This window comes from Peromyscus californicus, unplaced genomic scaffold, assembly GCF_007827085.1.
Source record: "Peromyscus californicus insignis strain IS unplaced genomic scaffold, ASM782708v3 Scaffold_7__1_contigs__length_154581171, whole genome shotgun sequence".
NCBI lineage: Eukaryota > Metazoa > Chordata > Mammalia > Rodentia > Cricetidae > Peromyscus > Peromyscus californicus.
In genome coordinates this window covers 127214012-127231251 of record NW_026294595.1, presented here as the reverse complement: position 1 = coordinate 127231251, position 17240 = coordinate 127214012, and the positions used below count along the sequence as shown (strand labels likewise).

The 17240-nt window shown below is 46.2% G+C and overlaps 1 protein-coding gene across 1 annotated transcript in view; it reads right to left on the bottom strand.

The window, feature by feature from the left end:
* Nucleotides 1-1355: 1355 nt before the first annotated feature.
* Pofut1 (protein O-fucosyltransferase 1) overlaps nucleotides 1356-17240 on the bottom strand; it is a 29930-nt gene continuing 14045 nt past the window's right edge. The window contains exons 5-7 of the mRNA XM_052723484.1: nucleotides 14706-14898; nucleotides 9048-9290; nucleotides 1356-4177 (exon numbers count right to left, since the gene is read on the bottom strand). Of these exons, the coding sequence (XP_052579444.1) occupies nucleotides 3989-4177; nucleotides 9048-9290; nucleotides 14706-14898 (625 nt within the window). The 3' untranslated portion in view covers nucleotides 1356-3988. The remainder of the gene's footprint in view (nucleotides 4178-9047; nucleotides 9291-14705; nucleotides 14899-17240) is intronic.

Sequence of the window (17240 nt, the reverse complement as noted above, 5' to 3'; positions counted from 1 at the left end):
TAATGTATAAGCGTTTGCCTACATGTGTGTCTGCATACCACATCAGACAGAAGAGGGTTTTGGATTCCCTAGAACTAGAGTTACAGATAGTTGTGAGCCACCATGTGTGTGCTGGGAATTGAACCCAGGTCCTCTACAAGAGCAGCCCATTCTCTTAACTGCTGAGCCATCTCTCCAGGCCTCTTCCCAGCTTTTTTGCATGGGTTCTGAGGTTCAAACTCACGTCCTTATATTTGCACAGCAAGAATTTCACCTACTGACCCATCTCCCCAGTCAGATGAAATTTAATTGTACTGGAACATAAAAATTATACTTGGAGACAGTAAGATGATTCAGCAGGTGAAAAAAGACATTTACCACCCAAGCCTGAAGCCCCAAGTTTAATCCCTGTAACCCATGTAAGGGCCAAAGAGAAGTGACTCCACAAACTGTCCTCTGGCCTTTATACATCCTCCCATTCCCCTCCCCCATCATACATACACAATAATAATAATAATAATAAAAATCTTTAATCGTACCTACTAACGCCGCCCCAGCCTGTGAAGCCTGTGTGACGTCACTCCACTCTGCCTGTCAGGTCACTGTGAGCACTGAAATTGCAGTCCTAGCCAACGCATCGCTGATGCTTGGTGATGCCACAGCATCGCCATTCCAGGAGGCTGCTCAGCCTTTCTGAAGCTGTTCCTTCAACTGTGAGCAGTGGGCACAGGGCTGCCAGAGAGGTCAAGCCATCCTGCCTGAAATGCCTGGGGAGTCTGGGAGGGCCTCAGGAGGGGCTGAAGACTCCTGGGAGTCTGTGACTCTGCTGGGCACTGCCTTCCAGAAGTGTTCTTGTGCTTTCCCACACTGTTTGCTCAAGGTGAGACCATCTTTCCCAGCTGTTGCCAGAGAGCAAACAGGAACTTGAGAGCTTAGTCACCTGGGGAGGAACCCCCTCCTGCCTGAAGAGGATTAGGCTTCTGGGGCCAATGATGTGAGTGGACTCAGTGCCTGGTCCTGCGGGACTCCACAGAAAGGATACCCACTGCTTTAGTGCCTGGAATTTGGAGCTGGAATATGGGCGAAAACAGCCCTACCTGAGCTCAGCCTGTGGCTTGGGCCCTTGAGGAGTGGGGAGGCTCTTCCTTCCCTCTCCCTCACTATGCTTCAGCAGATCCTGTTGGCGCTTCACTGGGCATCCATGCCGATTCATTCAAAGACTCAAGGGGAGCCAGGGGACCGGGGCACCTATAATTCCAGCACTTGTGAGGCTACATCGAGTTCAAGGCCAGCCTGGGTGATAGAAGACCCTCCCACGGAGAACAAAATGAAACAATCAACAAAAATCTAGCTAGTAAAATACTGACAACTGTTAATACTGTGAGCTCAGTTTATTAGATTCACAATTTTTGTGCAGAGTTGAATATTCTTACGATATAAAGTCTTATAATGAATAAATTCACTTCTGGGAATTTATCATAATTTGTTTGTTTTTGAGACAGGGTTTCTCTGTGTAGCCTTGGCTGTCCTAGAAATTGCTCTGTAGATCAGGTTGGCCTTGAACTCAGAACTCAGAGATCCACTTGCCTCTCCCTCCCAAGTGCTGGGACTAAAAGCATGAGCTACCACCGTCCAGCTCATAATTTGTATCTTAAAGAAAAAGCTTTGCAGGTAGCTATGTTAAAAATCACAATAGTAAAAACTGGGAACACATTGAATGTCTCATAGTAGGTGAATCACAAACTATGGAAAATAGTGGAAGTTTACCTAATTAAAAGCATTTACTCAGCTATGTGTGAACAGTGAAAACATGATGTGTGGTTAAGTAAAAACCCGACATTAAACAGAATATACTGCCTGGTTATGAAGATTGGGATCTTTTTAAAAAAGTGAATTACAAAAATAACTCGACACACTCAGAATGTGGCTCTTCTCCCACCTCCAGCACAACGGGCTGCTGTGTTTCACTCACTCAAGCCAGCACCAGCTCCGCTTCCGCCCCTCCTCCCCTCCATTTCCTCATAAACACAGGCCAGGTCCTCCTTCTGTCCAAAACCCGTGAGGAGGCCCTGTGGCCCCAAAGTTCCGTGTATGGGATGTCCTTTCTGTCTGTCTACTGCTGTTCCCTCCCTGTCTCGCTCGCTCCTCAGGGCCTTGGCAGGCACCATGCTTGCTGCTGGGAATGTGCAGCCTCCTGAGCTGAGGAAGTTCTCCTTTTACTTAAAATGGCTTCCCTGTCCCCATACCCTTGGCTTTTCTTCCCAATACTTCTCTCTTTTGAATGCAATCCTCTTTTGAGGCTTTCTCTGCTGCATGCCTCCTCCCTTGCACACAGTAGGTGATCAGTAAACACTTCCTGAATGAAATCAGGGAAGTACCCCGAGGGCTGGAAGCTACTGGGCTTCCTGTTTCTCGTGTCTCTTACTAGAGCTGGCAGCAGAAGCCGACTGCAGGTATGCAGCAGCAGCAGCAGCCAGGGTGGCCCACCATCTCCCCAGGTGTCCTACAGTGCAGTGTCCTGGGTAGCAACAGTCTAGGAGTGGAGAGAACTGAATTCTAAGGTCAGATCTGGCTTAGCATCCACAGCTGTGCAGCCCTGGGAGAATAATTCTCTCTTTCATCAAAAAGAGAGGGAAAATACCAGGGCCAAAATAAACAAGAGGATGCCCACAAGGCACCAGCACAGTGCCTGGCCTGGCTGAGCCGGCAATAAGCAGCAGTTAAATTCCAGAATGGCCACACATGGACATGGTCTCTTTCACGTTTATAACGCACACGAGCTGACTAGAAGCTTATAACCTGTCAGACGCAACACTTACAGGGGAGAAACTGGGACAAAGAGTACAGTGCTCGCCACAGGCAAGAGCCCCAGCGCCTGCTCTTCAGGAACACTGTGCCAGTCAGGATGGTCTGCACGGCCACCCACTGAAGTCCCAGTCTCTCAGTGCCCCTGTGTAGGGCAGGATCTAGATCTACCCAATCAAGACTCTCAGGCTCTCAGGAATGAGAACTGCAGCCTCAGAAGGACCTCACCACACTGCTGCTTCCAAGCTGGGGCTTCACAAGGCTTCTATGCACTAATGGAGGCTTGGTGAGCAGTCCTTGGGGAATAGCTACGTGAGGGCCGAGACCACAGGCAGAGGCTGGGAGAAGGATCTTATAGACAGCAGCCTTGAGAGCACCCTGCTTGCCTAGCTAGCCCCACCAGCCCAGTGATGGTGCTGAGGACCTAACAGCGTCCGTCCGTCTGTCCATCCGTCACCTGCTGTGTGAGCACTTACCTGTTGCAGAGCACTGCACAACAGGACTACTAACTGCAGCCTGCAGTGGTCACCAGAGGAGCCCAGGGCTGAAGGTGGCTGGGTCTGGCAGTGGGGACGAGTCTAAGAGTCCTTTAGGGGATCCCTGGAAAAGTGGCTAATAGGTCCACCTGCTCCTTGGCTTTGTCTGTATTTGTAAGGTCACTTTGGTATCTGTACTAAGGGATTCCACTGGTTTTTAAAAACAAGGGGGGGAGGTTTCAGGTAGTCATGGTTTTGCATCAAAACTATAGCGATCAGCTGAGTGTCCTGGTACACACCTGTAACCTCAGCACTTAGGGGTAGAGGCAGGAGGACCAGGAGTTCAAGGCCAGCCTGGGCTATAAGAGATCATCTTAACCTCACTCCTTTCTTCCTCCCTCCCTGACCCCCAACCCCAAGCCAAGAAACGCTATAAAAAAATCTTCCTTTTTATAAAGGAACTGCTTGACAGACAGTTCAGCACTGAGGGCTGCACAGAGCAGGGCAGGCCCCAAGCCAGAGGTGGGCTGCTTTGTGTGTGTGTTCCCTGGGAGTACACGCAGCTGAGAGCAGCTCTGACGAGCTGTGGAGCCCATGCCTGCGATGGAATGCTTTCTTCTTCTGGGAAGTCCCTGGTACTGTTCTCCATCTCTGGCAGGAGAGAAGAGGAGCTTGCAGTCCCAGGAGCACCCTTAGCTGCCACGCCTGGCCGGGGGCTCCAGGGGGGATCAAAATTCATCCCGCAGCTGAGAGGGTCTGTCCATGCCAAAGAAGGATGACTGCCTCCCGTGGAGGTCCCGCTCCCGCTTCACGAAGGCAGTGAATGAGGAGACACAGTTACCAATGAAGTGGTCAGCCTGACCAAGGATGTATAGGTCGATCTGGGCCACCTCAGGTTTCAGGCTCACCACCTTCACCTGTAGAGAGGAAGGTTAAAAGCATGAGCAGGTGCCTCAGGCCAAGGGCAGATGAGCCAAGGCCAATAGGCCACAGTCTCCATGGTCCTCTCCTGACTGAAGTTTTGGACTGTTGGGAATCTCTTTACTGCCCCACTCCTCTCATTCCAGACCCTGCCCCTCAGAAAGCACACCAAGGGTCGGCTCCTCCCCCAGAGATGCTCAAGACCACGTCTACAGGGTATTTAAGACATGGTCTCTCGACCTGCTATGTGATTTCTCTCCTGCTTCCTTTCCCCGAGAGTCATCCGGGAGTTGCTCTGCTCAGATTAAACCTTACTAATTAAATCTGATCTGATTTATTGCATTGGTGGAGAAACCCAGTATCAGGGTACAGAAACCTTTCACAGACAAAGGGAAGATTGGAGAGGATGAAGATGTAGGCCAGGAAAGAATGGAGATGATGACGATGTAAGTTGGTGTCTTTGAAGTGTGCCCACCGGTCTTCCAGCCCAGTTCCCTGAGCACCGTTCCTGCTGGTGTCCTTCCTCGGCCTACCCTACAGTGTCCTCACAACTCATTAAAAGGCTGCCCAGGCCTGGAGGTGTACTCACGTGTGCAGTATGACCTCAGTAAACACAGGGCCCTGGGTTCTACCCTCAGCATCAAACAATCCTCCCAAGAAATCCCTCAAGCCAGCTCATGTGCTGCTGCCTGCTTGGACACGGGAGCAAGGAACATGCAATCACCTCGTCCTGCTGCCAAGATGCCCTCCTCTTTCAAGCAGCACTCCCAGGCCCGACGTCCTATCCAATCTACCAAGCGGAGACCTTTGCAAAGGCAAGTCACTTCCTGTAAGGGGCTAGCTACCTCTCCCTGGGCCTGACCAGCTTCAATGGCCTCTTTCCTGTCTCACTGCCTCTTCCGGTCTGGTGACTACAGAACTGCCATAAGAAACTTCTAAGACACCCATCTCCCTGTCCTCATGTTATCCATGTTGCATACCCTTTGCAGGTGCCCTGGGGCTTTCAGATAAGGATGGCATGTCACCAACGCACCCGATAAAGCCTGCTCAGGCTGGCTCTCCCATTACACACTGTCCTCAGAGCGACAGCTACCATCTGCCAAGCTCCCTCCCTCCTTTTTGTTTCTCCTCAGGACTTTTACAAATACTGCTCCTTTATGGGGTGTGGAAGCTTGAGCCGAATACCACCCCCACCTTACTTTTGGGCATGGTGTTTTACCATGGCACTAGTAACTGTAACTAAGACATGGGGACAAACCTATCTGTACCTGGGTAACTCCCGATCACCCTTCACTTCTCAAATCATGTGTCCCACCTCTGAGGAAGCCCTTCCCAAGGCGCACCAGGCTGGAGCCCCGTGCTCTCCCCCCACCCCAGCACATGGCTATCTGTAGCTCTCACCCCTCAGTGGTTCTCTGTTAACATCTTGTCCTGCTGGGCCTGAGTTGGACCTCTGCTGCTCTGCTCAGTCTCAATGGACACTGATTGAATAAACCTTGTCCTCACTCCTGTTTGAGAACCCACAAAGTCTTCCCAGTCTAGGCTGTGGCCCTGAAGGCAGGACCACATCTCATTCATCTGGGTTCCCAGCTTAAAGGTGTAAGGCATCACTCAGAATAAAAAGGGGCCTGGGGAGGTTGCTCTGTCAGAAAAACGTTTGCTTTGCAAGCAGAAAGATCTGAGTTCAACCCCCACAGAATGCATATTTAAAAATCAGCACTGCTACACCCAGTTGGTGCCTTTAATCCCAGCACTCAGGAGGCAGAGGCAGGCGGATCTTGAGTTTAAAACCAGCCATACACAGCTACACAATGGTTCTTTGTTTTTTTGAAAAAGAAAGTAAGCTAGCTTAGTAATGTGTGCTCAAAACTCCCTGCACTGGGGAGGAGACAGGTAGTTCTGGGCTTGCCGGCCTGCCAGCCTGGCCTACCTGCTGAGTTTCAGGCCAGTGTGAGAGCTTGTCTCAAAACAAAGGGTAAGTGCCTGAAGTTGTCCTCTGACCTCTACAGTGTGTGGACACACACGCAAATGTCACACATCCAAAAGGGGAGGAGGAGAGCAGAATGTGAGTCCATGGGAAATGGGGCTGAGGAGTGGGGGTGGGTTGGGGCAATGAGCTCACAGAAAATGAAGCTGAGGGGTGAGGGTGGGGCAAGAACAGCGGCACAGGAACAGGAAGTAGGAAATATCAAGAAGCTCAAGGCCTAACAAGTGCATCAACCCTAAAGCTCATGAAAACTCCCTGGGACTCTCCACGCTTCGGCTCTGTGGAGGTGAGGGTGGGCAGAGCTGCCTGGAAGTGCTCTGCTGTGGCGTCAAGGTTTCTGACATCAGGAGCCCTGCTGCCTGGGTTGTAGTAAAGACACTATCATTGTAATCTCAGCCCAAACCCCCCAAACAATCCCACCCACTCCCTGGACCTACCCGCTCTGTCACTCTAGGCAGATCTCCTCAACCACAGCATGCAGGGGTAGAGTGAGAAGACTTGAGGTCTCCCGGCTGATTTTCTATCTAGGAAATGGGCAGGGCGGACCAGAAGGCACCGGCCCCACACTTCCTCGTTGGTTGGGGCATCTTTTTTTAGGGGTGGAGCAAGTGAAAGGACAGAAAGGCCCCAATGACATAAGGCCAGAGCTCCTGATATCAACATTCATATTAATAAAATAAATATTCTCCTCCTATCTACTTCTGTTAGGGTCCTGAAGAAGTCCCACAAAGACCACCATCCACATATGCAATCAGCAAGAGTGTTCATTATCTCTAGAGTAAAAGTACCAGCATGCTGATGCACATGTCTGACAAAAATGCAAAATGGGACCCTGAGAGAAGCTTGAAGGCTCCTTTTATACACAGCTGAAGGAATTCCTAAGGCAGTGAGAGCATTCTATCTAGGATTGGTTCACACAAGTGGCAATCATATTAGTATGTTTCTAATTGGTTAGGGCCAGCAGGGGTGGGCTAAGGCTATAGCCTTTCCGTTCTTGGGCAAGTCTGAACAAATCCCAGGCTTTGTCCTTATTTGGTTATTACCTGTGTGTGTGTTTTTTTGGGGGGGGGGAGCGGGGAGAGGGCACGCGGGGGGGGGGGGGGGGGGGGGGGGTTGTTGTCCTAGGCCTAGAAGTGCAAGAACTGAGGCCTAGTTCTTTTTTTTTTTTTTTTTTTTTTTTTTTGGTTTTTCGAGACAGGGTTTCTCTGTGTAGCTTTGCGCCTTTCCTGGAACTCGCTTTGGAGACCAGGCTGGCCTCGAACTCACAGAGATCCGCCTGCCTCTGCCTCCCGAGTGCTGGGATTAAAGGCGTGCGCCACCACCGCCCGGCGAGGCCTAGTTCTTAACTGTCATAGTATTTGCCTGACCTTCTCAGTCCCCCCCTTGAATAGTACATCATCTCAAATCCTGGAGATGTTTCTTCTAAGTTTACAGGCTTGTATTGTTGTTTTGAAACCATCAGCTGGGTCATGGAAATACATTTTTTTTTTTTTTTGGTAAACGTGACTAAGGCATTAATTATATATGATCCATAGGACAGAGCCAACAGTAAGAGGACTAAGGGCCCAGCTAAGGCTGGTAGGAGGGTAGTTAACCATGGTGACCAGTTAAATAGGGATTCATACCATTCTTTATTTTGTTCTCTTTCTCCTTGTTTGTCTTGTAACCTCTTTCTAAGTAGGCCATGGAGTTTTAGTAACTTCAGAATGGTTAACATAAAACAGCACTGTTCTCCTAAGGCCTTGCCGGAGTTCTTGGTCAGACTTGACAACACTTTTATGTAGGTCCTTGACAACCTCTAAATTATTCTTGGTCACACATTTTTAAAAAATCATCTTTCTACCATCCTCCTCTTAAGGCCTGCCTAGCATCTGAGGTCCTCAGTCACTCTGGTCTCCTGAATGCTCACGTGCCACTCAGCCACCACACAGAGGCACACTCACTTATCATCTGCTGCTCCCTGGTACTGGAAAAATCTGCCAAGCAAGTTCTGCTGTTGGGCAGCACTTCCTGAAACAGTCACTAAGCACAAAAGATCTTCCCCTCCATTCATTTCTGGTGCTAACAAGGGCTAACTTACTGAGCATTATTAGAGTGGGAAGCGTCATCATTTCTTTGCAAAGACAGATCTTTACAAATGCTGTCAGAGCCAGGTGCTGTCTGGTCCCACTCTAGTGATGAGGAAACAGAAGCACAGAGAGCTCAGGTAACTTTTGCAAAGCTGCACAGTGAGTAGAATTCAAGTCTCCAGAGTATATTTCTTAAGCCAGGTGTGATGGTGCAGGCCTATAACCCAGCACTTAAATGTGGAGGCAAGGAGATCAGGAGTTCGAGGTCATCCTCAGCTACATATTACATTTTTTTTTTTTAGCCAGTCTAGGTTATGTGAGACCTGACTCTGCCTCAAAAATAAAACCAAACCAAAACAGAGTATATGCTCTTAACCTCTCAGCAACTGTGTATCCCTTCTCAGAGTCCACTGTGTCTTTATTCAACAAAACATCTGCACCATGTGTCAGGCACTGTCTTAGACACCATGATGAGGCAGGTGATAGCCTCCAGAGGTCAGAGCACTAGGATAACCCTCAGAGAACAGAAGAGTGGATCTATGCTAGTCTTGGGTGGTCTAGAAAGTGTCTTAAGGAAAGAAAGGGCCATGGGAGGCTCCAGGAGGGATGCAGGTGCTTCTGGAGTGGAATGAAAACTGGAAAGAACTCAGAGATGTTTGAGTTGTGGACAGAAGGAAGGTTAAGAATCAGAGAGGAGTGTGTAGCCAGGCAAAGGGCTGGTGGGGGAGCATGAAGCAGTTATTAGAGCTGTGGAACTAGCAGACCCTTGTTTATTCCCTCCCCACCCTGCTCCCTGCAGGCCAGACATACCTTCTCTTTGAAGAGCTGCTGGATCTCTGGCACATAGCTCTCAGAATCTGTGGCGATGTAGACCGACCTGGCATCCAGTGCCCTCACCCAAAGCTTCACAGCCCTCTGGATTTCCTTAAGGTCGGGGAGGCACATGGTCATGGTGAGGGGGGTCGCTGTGCTGCGGCTGTAGCCCACACACTGAGGGGAAGCCATGAAGTGTGACCCTGCAGTCCCGTCCTTCAGCATGGTGCAGGCATTCTTCTACAGGGAGAGGTTGGCAGCGAAAAGTTAGAGAAGCAGCTGTCTTGGACCCCAACACAGAAACGGGTAAAAGGACTACACAGGAGGAGTCTAGCTTGGACACACACGTGTGTACATGTATACTGAACCCAGGGCTTTGTGCATGCTAAGCACCATGTCCTACCACTGAGCTACACTGCCCCCTCCATACATATATATTAACAGCATTAAGGGAAAACCAGGAGTGGCGAGGCTGTGTAATCCCAGCACTTGGGAAGTGGCGGAGGCAGGATCAAGAAGTTAAGGCAAGCCTTGGCTATACAGTGAGTTTGAGGCCACCCTGGACTACACGGGACTCTGGAATTGGGGGACATATGAAGACAGCAACACTGGTTATTTCTGAGTAGGGCTTAAAAAGCATTTTTCTGCTCTCATTGTTATCTGGGACTTCAGTGGAGCTCAGCACTGCCGATAAGGGGAGGCTTATCTGATTCCTGATGAGGTGGGACTTCTGATCACTCCCCTGAGGCACATGTTTGCTATGGTTCCAGAGAGATAGGCTTTATCTGGCTAAGGTGGGTCCAGGCTATTTCTGGCTGGTTATGAGTTTTTCTCATGCACTTGACTTTTATCAAGCTCTTTCTTACCCTCTAATGACTTTTCTTCTTTGGGTATTAGAACAATGAATTTAATTCCTGGGATAGACTTTTCTTGTTAATATTTTACTTTGGATCTGTGCTCCTATGCTTATCAATTAAATTTTATCTGTTTGGTATTGGTTTAGGTTAGCTTCATTAAAAAAAAAAAGAATCTCACACACACACACACACACACACACACACAAAGACACACAGTCAGATGTTTTCTGTCCTGACCGCGCAGTCCCAAATAAACACAGAAGCTTATATGAATTATAAATGCTCAACCAATAGCTCAGGCTTATTACTAACTAGCTCTTACATTTTAAGTTAATCCATATTCCTTATTTACACTCTGCCATGTGGCGGTACCTTTATTAGCATGGCACCTTCATTTCCTGCTCCCTCTGCCTCTGGCTGGCATCTCCTGACTCTGTCCTTCTCCTTCCCGCCATCTTTAGTTGTTTCTTTCCACCACTAATTCTCCTTACTGCGTTCCTCTAGGATTTCTCTGTTTGCTTCAACATACTCACGAGATGTTGGCTCTAAAGGCTGCAGCGGCTCTGGCTGCTCAATGACTTCATGAGGAACATCTGTACACTGCACACACTTATCTTTCTGAAAACCAAGACTTTATTTTCAGTGGTGTTATCTACTTGTTCTTCTTGTTGACTATTAATTACCTGCTGACTAGGTGAAGGTTTCTGGGGCTCATTTTGTACGGAGTTGACTCTCTCTGCTACCTGGGAATTATAAGACACATCACCTTCTGCAAGAGAACAGATACTTTCAATCTGTAACATGGACCCAATCACAATGGAGCTGTCCCTAGTGTTTGGCAAAGCTTCAGTGCCCGGGGGAGAGTGTTTGCCTAGGCTGCTATCAGCTATGTCTAGAGTACCCTGTGTTGGTTTGTGCTGCTTTTCCTTATGCACAGGCAGGGAAAGCTCAGCTGATCTAGTAGTACGTGCTACATCAAAGGGCAAAGCAGCAGTTACTGTTGTATTTTCTGGCTGCTGGTTTTGTAAGATACAAACACTGCCTTCCTTAACAACTGGATACACAGTTTCAGGTAAAACTACAGGTGCTCTTTTCCCAGGTAAGGTATTGATATTCAAAAGAACTGAGGAGACACCACAGCAATGTGAAGCTCTGTTCCTTTTACAACAGCTACATCTGAAAACTCGTAACACGGTGTGAGAATGGACATGACTGTTTGTGACGAGCTGGTCATTTTCTGAGAATTTCTAACACCTGAACAAAAATTCTTAACATGAACTTCATCCGTGGGATTTGAACTGCCAAGTGCTGTCGTGCTGGTTCTTGATATAGGACACAATTTTTCTTCTAAAGGTTTTGGAACATTTTCTTCTGTGGTTTTTGGAGGTTGGTTTTGCAATGCCATGGAGCAGTGACTGTCACTTTTAGCAGACTTTTCTTTTGCTGGAAATTCAGAATGCTGAGTTGGTTCAGTATAAGAGGTATTCGCTGTTTTACTACAACCAGCTGCCATCAAAAAAGAACTTTATTAATTTTAATTTTTCTTGCAAGTTCTGAAAACTTCTTGATTTCTACTAGTGATTTAATATTCCTCCTTTAATTTTCTTTTATGGCATTTGTGTCTAGTATTTGATTTGTACTTGGATTGCAAGAATACTTTCTTTTCTCTTGATTATTTTGAACAAGAGTGTACACCACCTCCAGAAGAGCTAACAGAGTCATCGTAAGACTGTTTTGTATTTATTTTCAACTCACAAAATTTTCCAGTGGTGCTGACATTTTCATTAGTGTTCTGCCACCGCTCTTTCTTTTTTTCAGATGAGTACATTTCTGAACTCTGAGCAACTTCCAGAGGCAAGTGTCTAGAAACAAGCTGAGAATTTTGCACATGTTGGCTTCCATAGTTACAGCTGTAAGGGCGGGCAGGGAGTCTTTTGCTGGCTTCTGCAGCATTCTGCTGTGATGACACAGGTACAGGATGCTTTGACTGTAAGGTCTGTGTAGAAGGTGGAAGCTGATTATTTTTAACTTGTAATGATGTAGATGGCGCAAAGTTTTGTTTCTGAACAGAAGGGTCTTACACAAAGCTTTGTGGTGAATAAGGATACTGCTTTGGAGGTGGCCTGTAATCTGGGTAAGTAAGTTCATTGGATGTGTATTGTGTCCAGTCAACCAGCTGATCTGGTATTGGGTGGTGAAGTCCCTGATTTCCTTGATAATTTCCTTGGTAAGTTATAGGCACTCTTACAGAATTTGAAGGAGTCATTTGTAGTTGTACAGAATAGGTACCTGATATGACAAGCTGACTCTGGTGCATAAATATAAAGCATATTAGTCCCTCCATCAGGTTTACGGTATATGGTTGGTTCTGTATGAGAAGGGGTAAAATTCCTCATTGGTGAGTTCATCCAGACACTCTGTGGAACTCCTGAAGACATTGCTTGCAGTTTGTGGTTTGGTTGTTGGGCTCCTTTAACATTTGTGCACGTGACTCTTTCTACTGAAGACTGTGAGGCCACAACGGTCCTATTATGCGTATTAGAAACAGAGATCTGAGGAGTTCTATAATTCCTGACGTTCAGAAGTGGCTCTGAAGCTGAATCTGAATTACTGGGATACATGTATGCTTCTTGGTTATGTGCGAGACAGCTGAAAGAACTTTGAGAAGTTGTGGAAGACATTAAAAACTGCTGCAAAACAGACTGGCTTTTAGAATATGGTGGATTTTGGGCAGCATTCTCTAGTTTTGCATTCCAATTCACAGTTGATCTGATTTAGTAGTAGTGTTGTGTAGTCTGTGGTTTTGAATGTCACAAATCTACTGCCAGCTTCACTGCAGTGTACTACAGCTTGGAACTGCTTGGGAGGAGTGGTTCTTCTTCAACTCCACATCAACCCATCTGCTTGATGACCTCTCCAAATTATCCACATAAGACTGATAATAGAGTATTTTCTCTAATTTTGCCAAATACAAGTAGACTAGATATTATAATTGTAATTCTTACTTGATAACTGTTTTTGTTGTACATAATCTTACTATGTTAAGGTTAAAAACTTTTTTTTAAAAAAAATTAGACAAAAAGGGGGAAATGCTGTGCAATAATCCTCTTGTACATTGTAAAGATTTGTTACTCAAATTGGTCTAATAAAATGCCAATTGGCAAGTAGTCAGGCAGTAAGTATAGGTGGGGTGACCAAAGGATGATGGGAAGGAGAAGGGTGGAGTGAGGAGTTGACAGCCAGAGGCAGAGGGAGCAGGAGATGAACATGCCATGCTAATAAAAGTACCACTATGTGGCAAAGGATAAATAGAATTATGGGTTAATTGTAAGAATTAGCTAGTAATAAGCCTGAGCTATTGATCGAACATTTATAAATAATATAAGCCTCTGTGTGGTAATTTGGGAAGTGGCTACTGGGTATTTGGGAACAGGTGGTCAGGATAAGAAATGTCCATTTACACACATGTTTTTTTGGCAGTGCTGGGATGGAACCCAGGGCTTGTGAATACTAGGCAAATGCTCTACCACTAACTTCATCCCCAGTCTTAAGCATCTTTTATCTTTCTATGTTCCAGGAAAATATAGATGGTAGCTATTCCTTATACATATATGAACATGTGCATGGTTCAGATCACTCACAGAATATTCTGAGCCTAATCCTTGGATCCTTTTCCTTATAGAGGGGCCAGAGAGAATCTAGAGATTAACTGTGAGATTACTAGTCAAATGCTCTACCACTCAGTCATACTTCCAGTCCTATTAATGAACTTAACCTAATTTTTGTTTCAGAACCTTTCCCTCTTCAATTATGTGCATCTCATAACACATCTATTTATCTCCCTAGGTAAATGAAAGAGACTGTTCGTATTGGTTCTGAGGTTTCGAATAAATGATAATCTGATGAGGTTTCAACGCATTTACACAGATTCCAAATTCTGGAAGGATAAAAACACCCTAACTTTTGAGGAGACCCATGTGGTTGCCACAGTTCTCTCTCTCTCTCTCTCTCTCTCTCTCTCTCTCTCTCTCTCTCTCTCTCTCTCACACACACACACACACACACACACACACACACACACACACTCTTTCTCTCTCTCTCTCTCCTTCCTTCTTTCTTTCTTTTGTTTTTCCTAAGACAGGGTTTTTCTGTGTAGCCCTGGCTGTCCTGGAATTTGCTTTGTAGACCACGACAGCTTCAAATTCAGAGATCTGCTGCCTCTGTCCCTGAGTTCTGGGATTAAAGATGTGTACCACCATCACCAGGCTCCACAATTCACTTTCTTTTTCTTTTCTTTTTTTTGGGGGGGTGGTGGTGGTTTGAGACAGGGTTTTTCTGTATAGCCCTGGCTGTCTTGAACTAGCTCTGTATACCAGCCTCAAACTCACAGAGATCCTCTTGCCTCTGCCTCACTGAGTGCTGAGAATAAAGGCGTGCATCACCACCACCCAGCCACATTTCATTTTCAACAGCCATCTACTGGCTAACTAAAGCTGGACAGAGGACTCCTAGGCCAAGGGCCTCTCTCTAGCTTTCTGCCTAGTTTGGGATCTGACTTACTGCCTCATTTTACCCATCTGCAAACACAAGGGTACAAATGGTAGCTGTTAAATGCTAGCTTTCCAGCAGGTGCTCTAGATACATACTTCTGATATGTGCTGTAGTAGCAACACCATGAGATATAATACAGACTTGGTGGAGTTAGCTGCCTTTGCTCCAGGCTGAGACTTTCCACCAATCACTACAGGCCTGGGCTCTGCTTAGACAAATGTCAGCCAGAAAGAGAAGAGGAAGTTACCCAGTCAGAGCCAATGCGCAGATGAATGCCCACATAGGGCCTGATGAGGTGGGTGCTGATCTGAGCCTCTCCGGTCTTCACCATCTCGTCTGACCACACCATGTACTTCTGGAGGGCCCTGTGTTCCTCCAGGACGGGGAACTGGGCTGGGGCCCCTGGCAGTGCAAGCACTGGGTGTTCCTTTGGAGAAAATCTAGGCATAAAATGGACAAGGGGAAGTCAGACAGAACACACAGAGAGCCCTGCTGCTACCCCCACGGGAAAAAGGATGGCATTGCACCATGACCCAGAGACCCTGTGGAGAGGCCCTTATAACAAGCAAGAGACGCAAAGGTTGTGAAATCTCAACGGGCTGATAAGAAACCTTGGTGGAGACAGCAGGCACAATATGCAATACTGTTCCTGCTGCACAGAATTTACAACCTTCTTTGCTTGTTTAACAATTAAAAATTTACAGTAGAGCATTCCAACATTTTATATCATGCTGGCTTCCAATCTGTGGTGTGGTAATTCATTCCAGGGTGGGGTGTCTGGACCAAGCCTTGCCCTTTTACCCACATGGCGGGACTGAGACATGAAGCTGCTTACACAGACAATGTTGGTCCCACTCGTAAGGACTGTACACATGGGATCAGGCCAGTCATTCAGCACTTAGCAAATACTGACTATGTCAGGACCCAGGAAGAATGAGACCAGCATGGTCCCTACCCTTATGTGGAACACCAAAGGTCTGCAGATAAACATAGCACACAAAATCTTTTCTGCAATTTTTCCACATCTTCTCTTCTGTTAGGTTAGGCTCCAGTAAGCCAAAGAGTAATAAACCTGTATTTCCTTTTCAGCTCAACCCAGACTCCAGTAAAGCAACATAAAGCACTTTGCTGCCCATGAATTTGCAATGCACTTTCTGACTCTAGACTTCTGCATCCGTCTCCCCCTGAAACATCTTCCCCACCCACTGAAATCCCTTCTAGATATTACAACCAAGTGCAGCCACTCTGGAAACATTTGTAGTTAGTTTCTCATGAAATCAGACATGCAATTATAATATGACCCAGTGACAGCACTTACGGGCATTCCTCTGGGGAAATGAAAAGTCGTAATTCACACATAAACATGTACACTAATGTTAACAGCAGCTTTACTCTAACTGCCCTAAACTGGAAACAACCCAGGAAGAAACAACAGCACATCCACACTATGAACTGCCACTGCCATAAAAAGCATGGGCTATCAACACAGGCTAAGGCTCTTAAGGGGATTATTCTAAGTGAAAAAAGCCAATCCCAACAGGGTACAAACATATGACTCCGTTTACATACTTTGAAAGGGCAAAGGGAGAAGAGGCCAATTGCTGCTAGAGTTAGGAATGGTGTGTGTTTAGGGAGGCAGGTGCAGTAATAAGCTTGCAATATAAAGATATTTACATTCAAAGAACCACTCAGTGTCTTAACTGTGTACTGGATATATAAACCCACACTAATTACACAGAACTAACACACACACACACACACACACACACACACAGAGTTGTGTATAATTTTTTAATACTATTCGAACCAGATAGGATTACATCACTGTCAAAATCCTGCCTAGAATACTGAGTCAAGGGTATATGACAAGATCTTTCTGTACTGTTCATCACAACTGCATGTGGATCTACAATCACCTAAAATTTTTTACAAACAAAAATTATGAAAGGGCTGGCAAAATGACCCATGGGATAAAGGTGCCTACCAACCAAACCATATGAGCTCAGTTCAAGTCCCAGGCCCACATGATAGAAGCACAGAACTGACTCCAGTAATTTGTCCTCTGTGTGCTGCCTTTCCAAACAAATGAATAAATGTAATGAAAGTAAAACAAAAAGAAATGTAAAACATCATGGAATATTGTAAACCCTCAAATAAATACAGAGCATCAAGAGACACTAATGTTGTATTTTGCTTCAGAGTTTAAAAAACATATATGCCTAGGGCTGGTGAGATGGCTCAGAGGGTGAAGGCATTTGTTACCAAACCTGAGGACCTCAGTTGGTTCCCTGGAATCCACACTGAAGGCAGGAGAGACCCAACTCCTGTTAGTTGTCCTCTGACACACATACACACATTCTCCAGAGTAAATTAAAAATAAATAAATAAAAGCCCTACGTCACCATCTCTTTCCCTTCTTTTCTTCTCCCCCCCTGAAGACAACGTTTTCATGTATGAGTCTATCCATCATCCATCCATCCATCCATCCATGCATCCATGCCTTAATTTCCTAGTCTGTCTAACAGAGCTGAGAATAGTCCTACCTCATAATGCTATTAAAAAAACACAACTACATATTTAAGGTATACAACATGATGTTTTGTATGCAATGATTAGCACAATCAAGCTAATTAATATACCCATTTACAGGGCTATTGAGAGGATTAAGTGGATTAGTTTATGTAAAACATTTAGAGCAGTGCTTGGTATACAGAAAGGTCTTATAAAATTCTACACATCATCGTCATGTTGCAATAACCTAGTTCAACTTTTAAAAAATTTA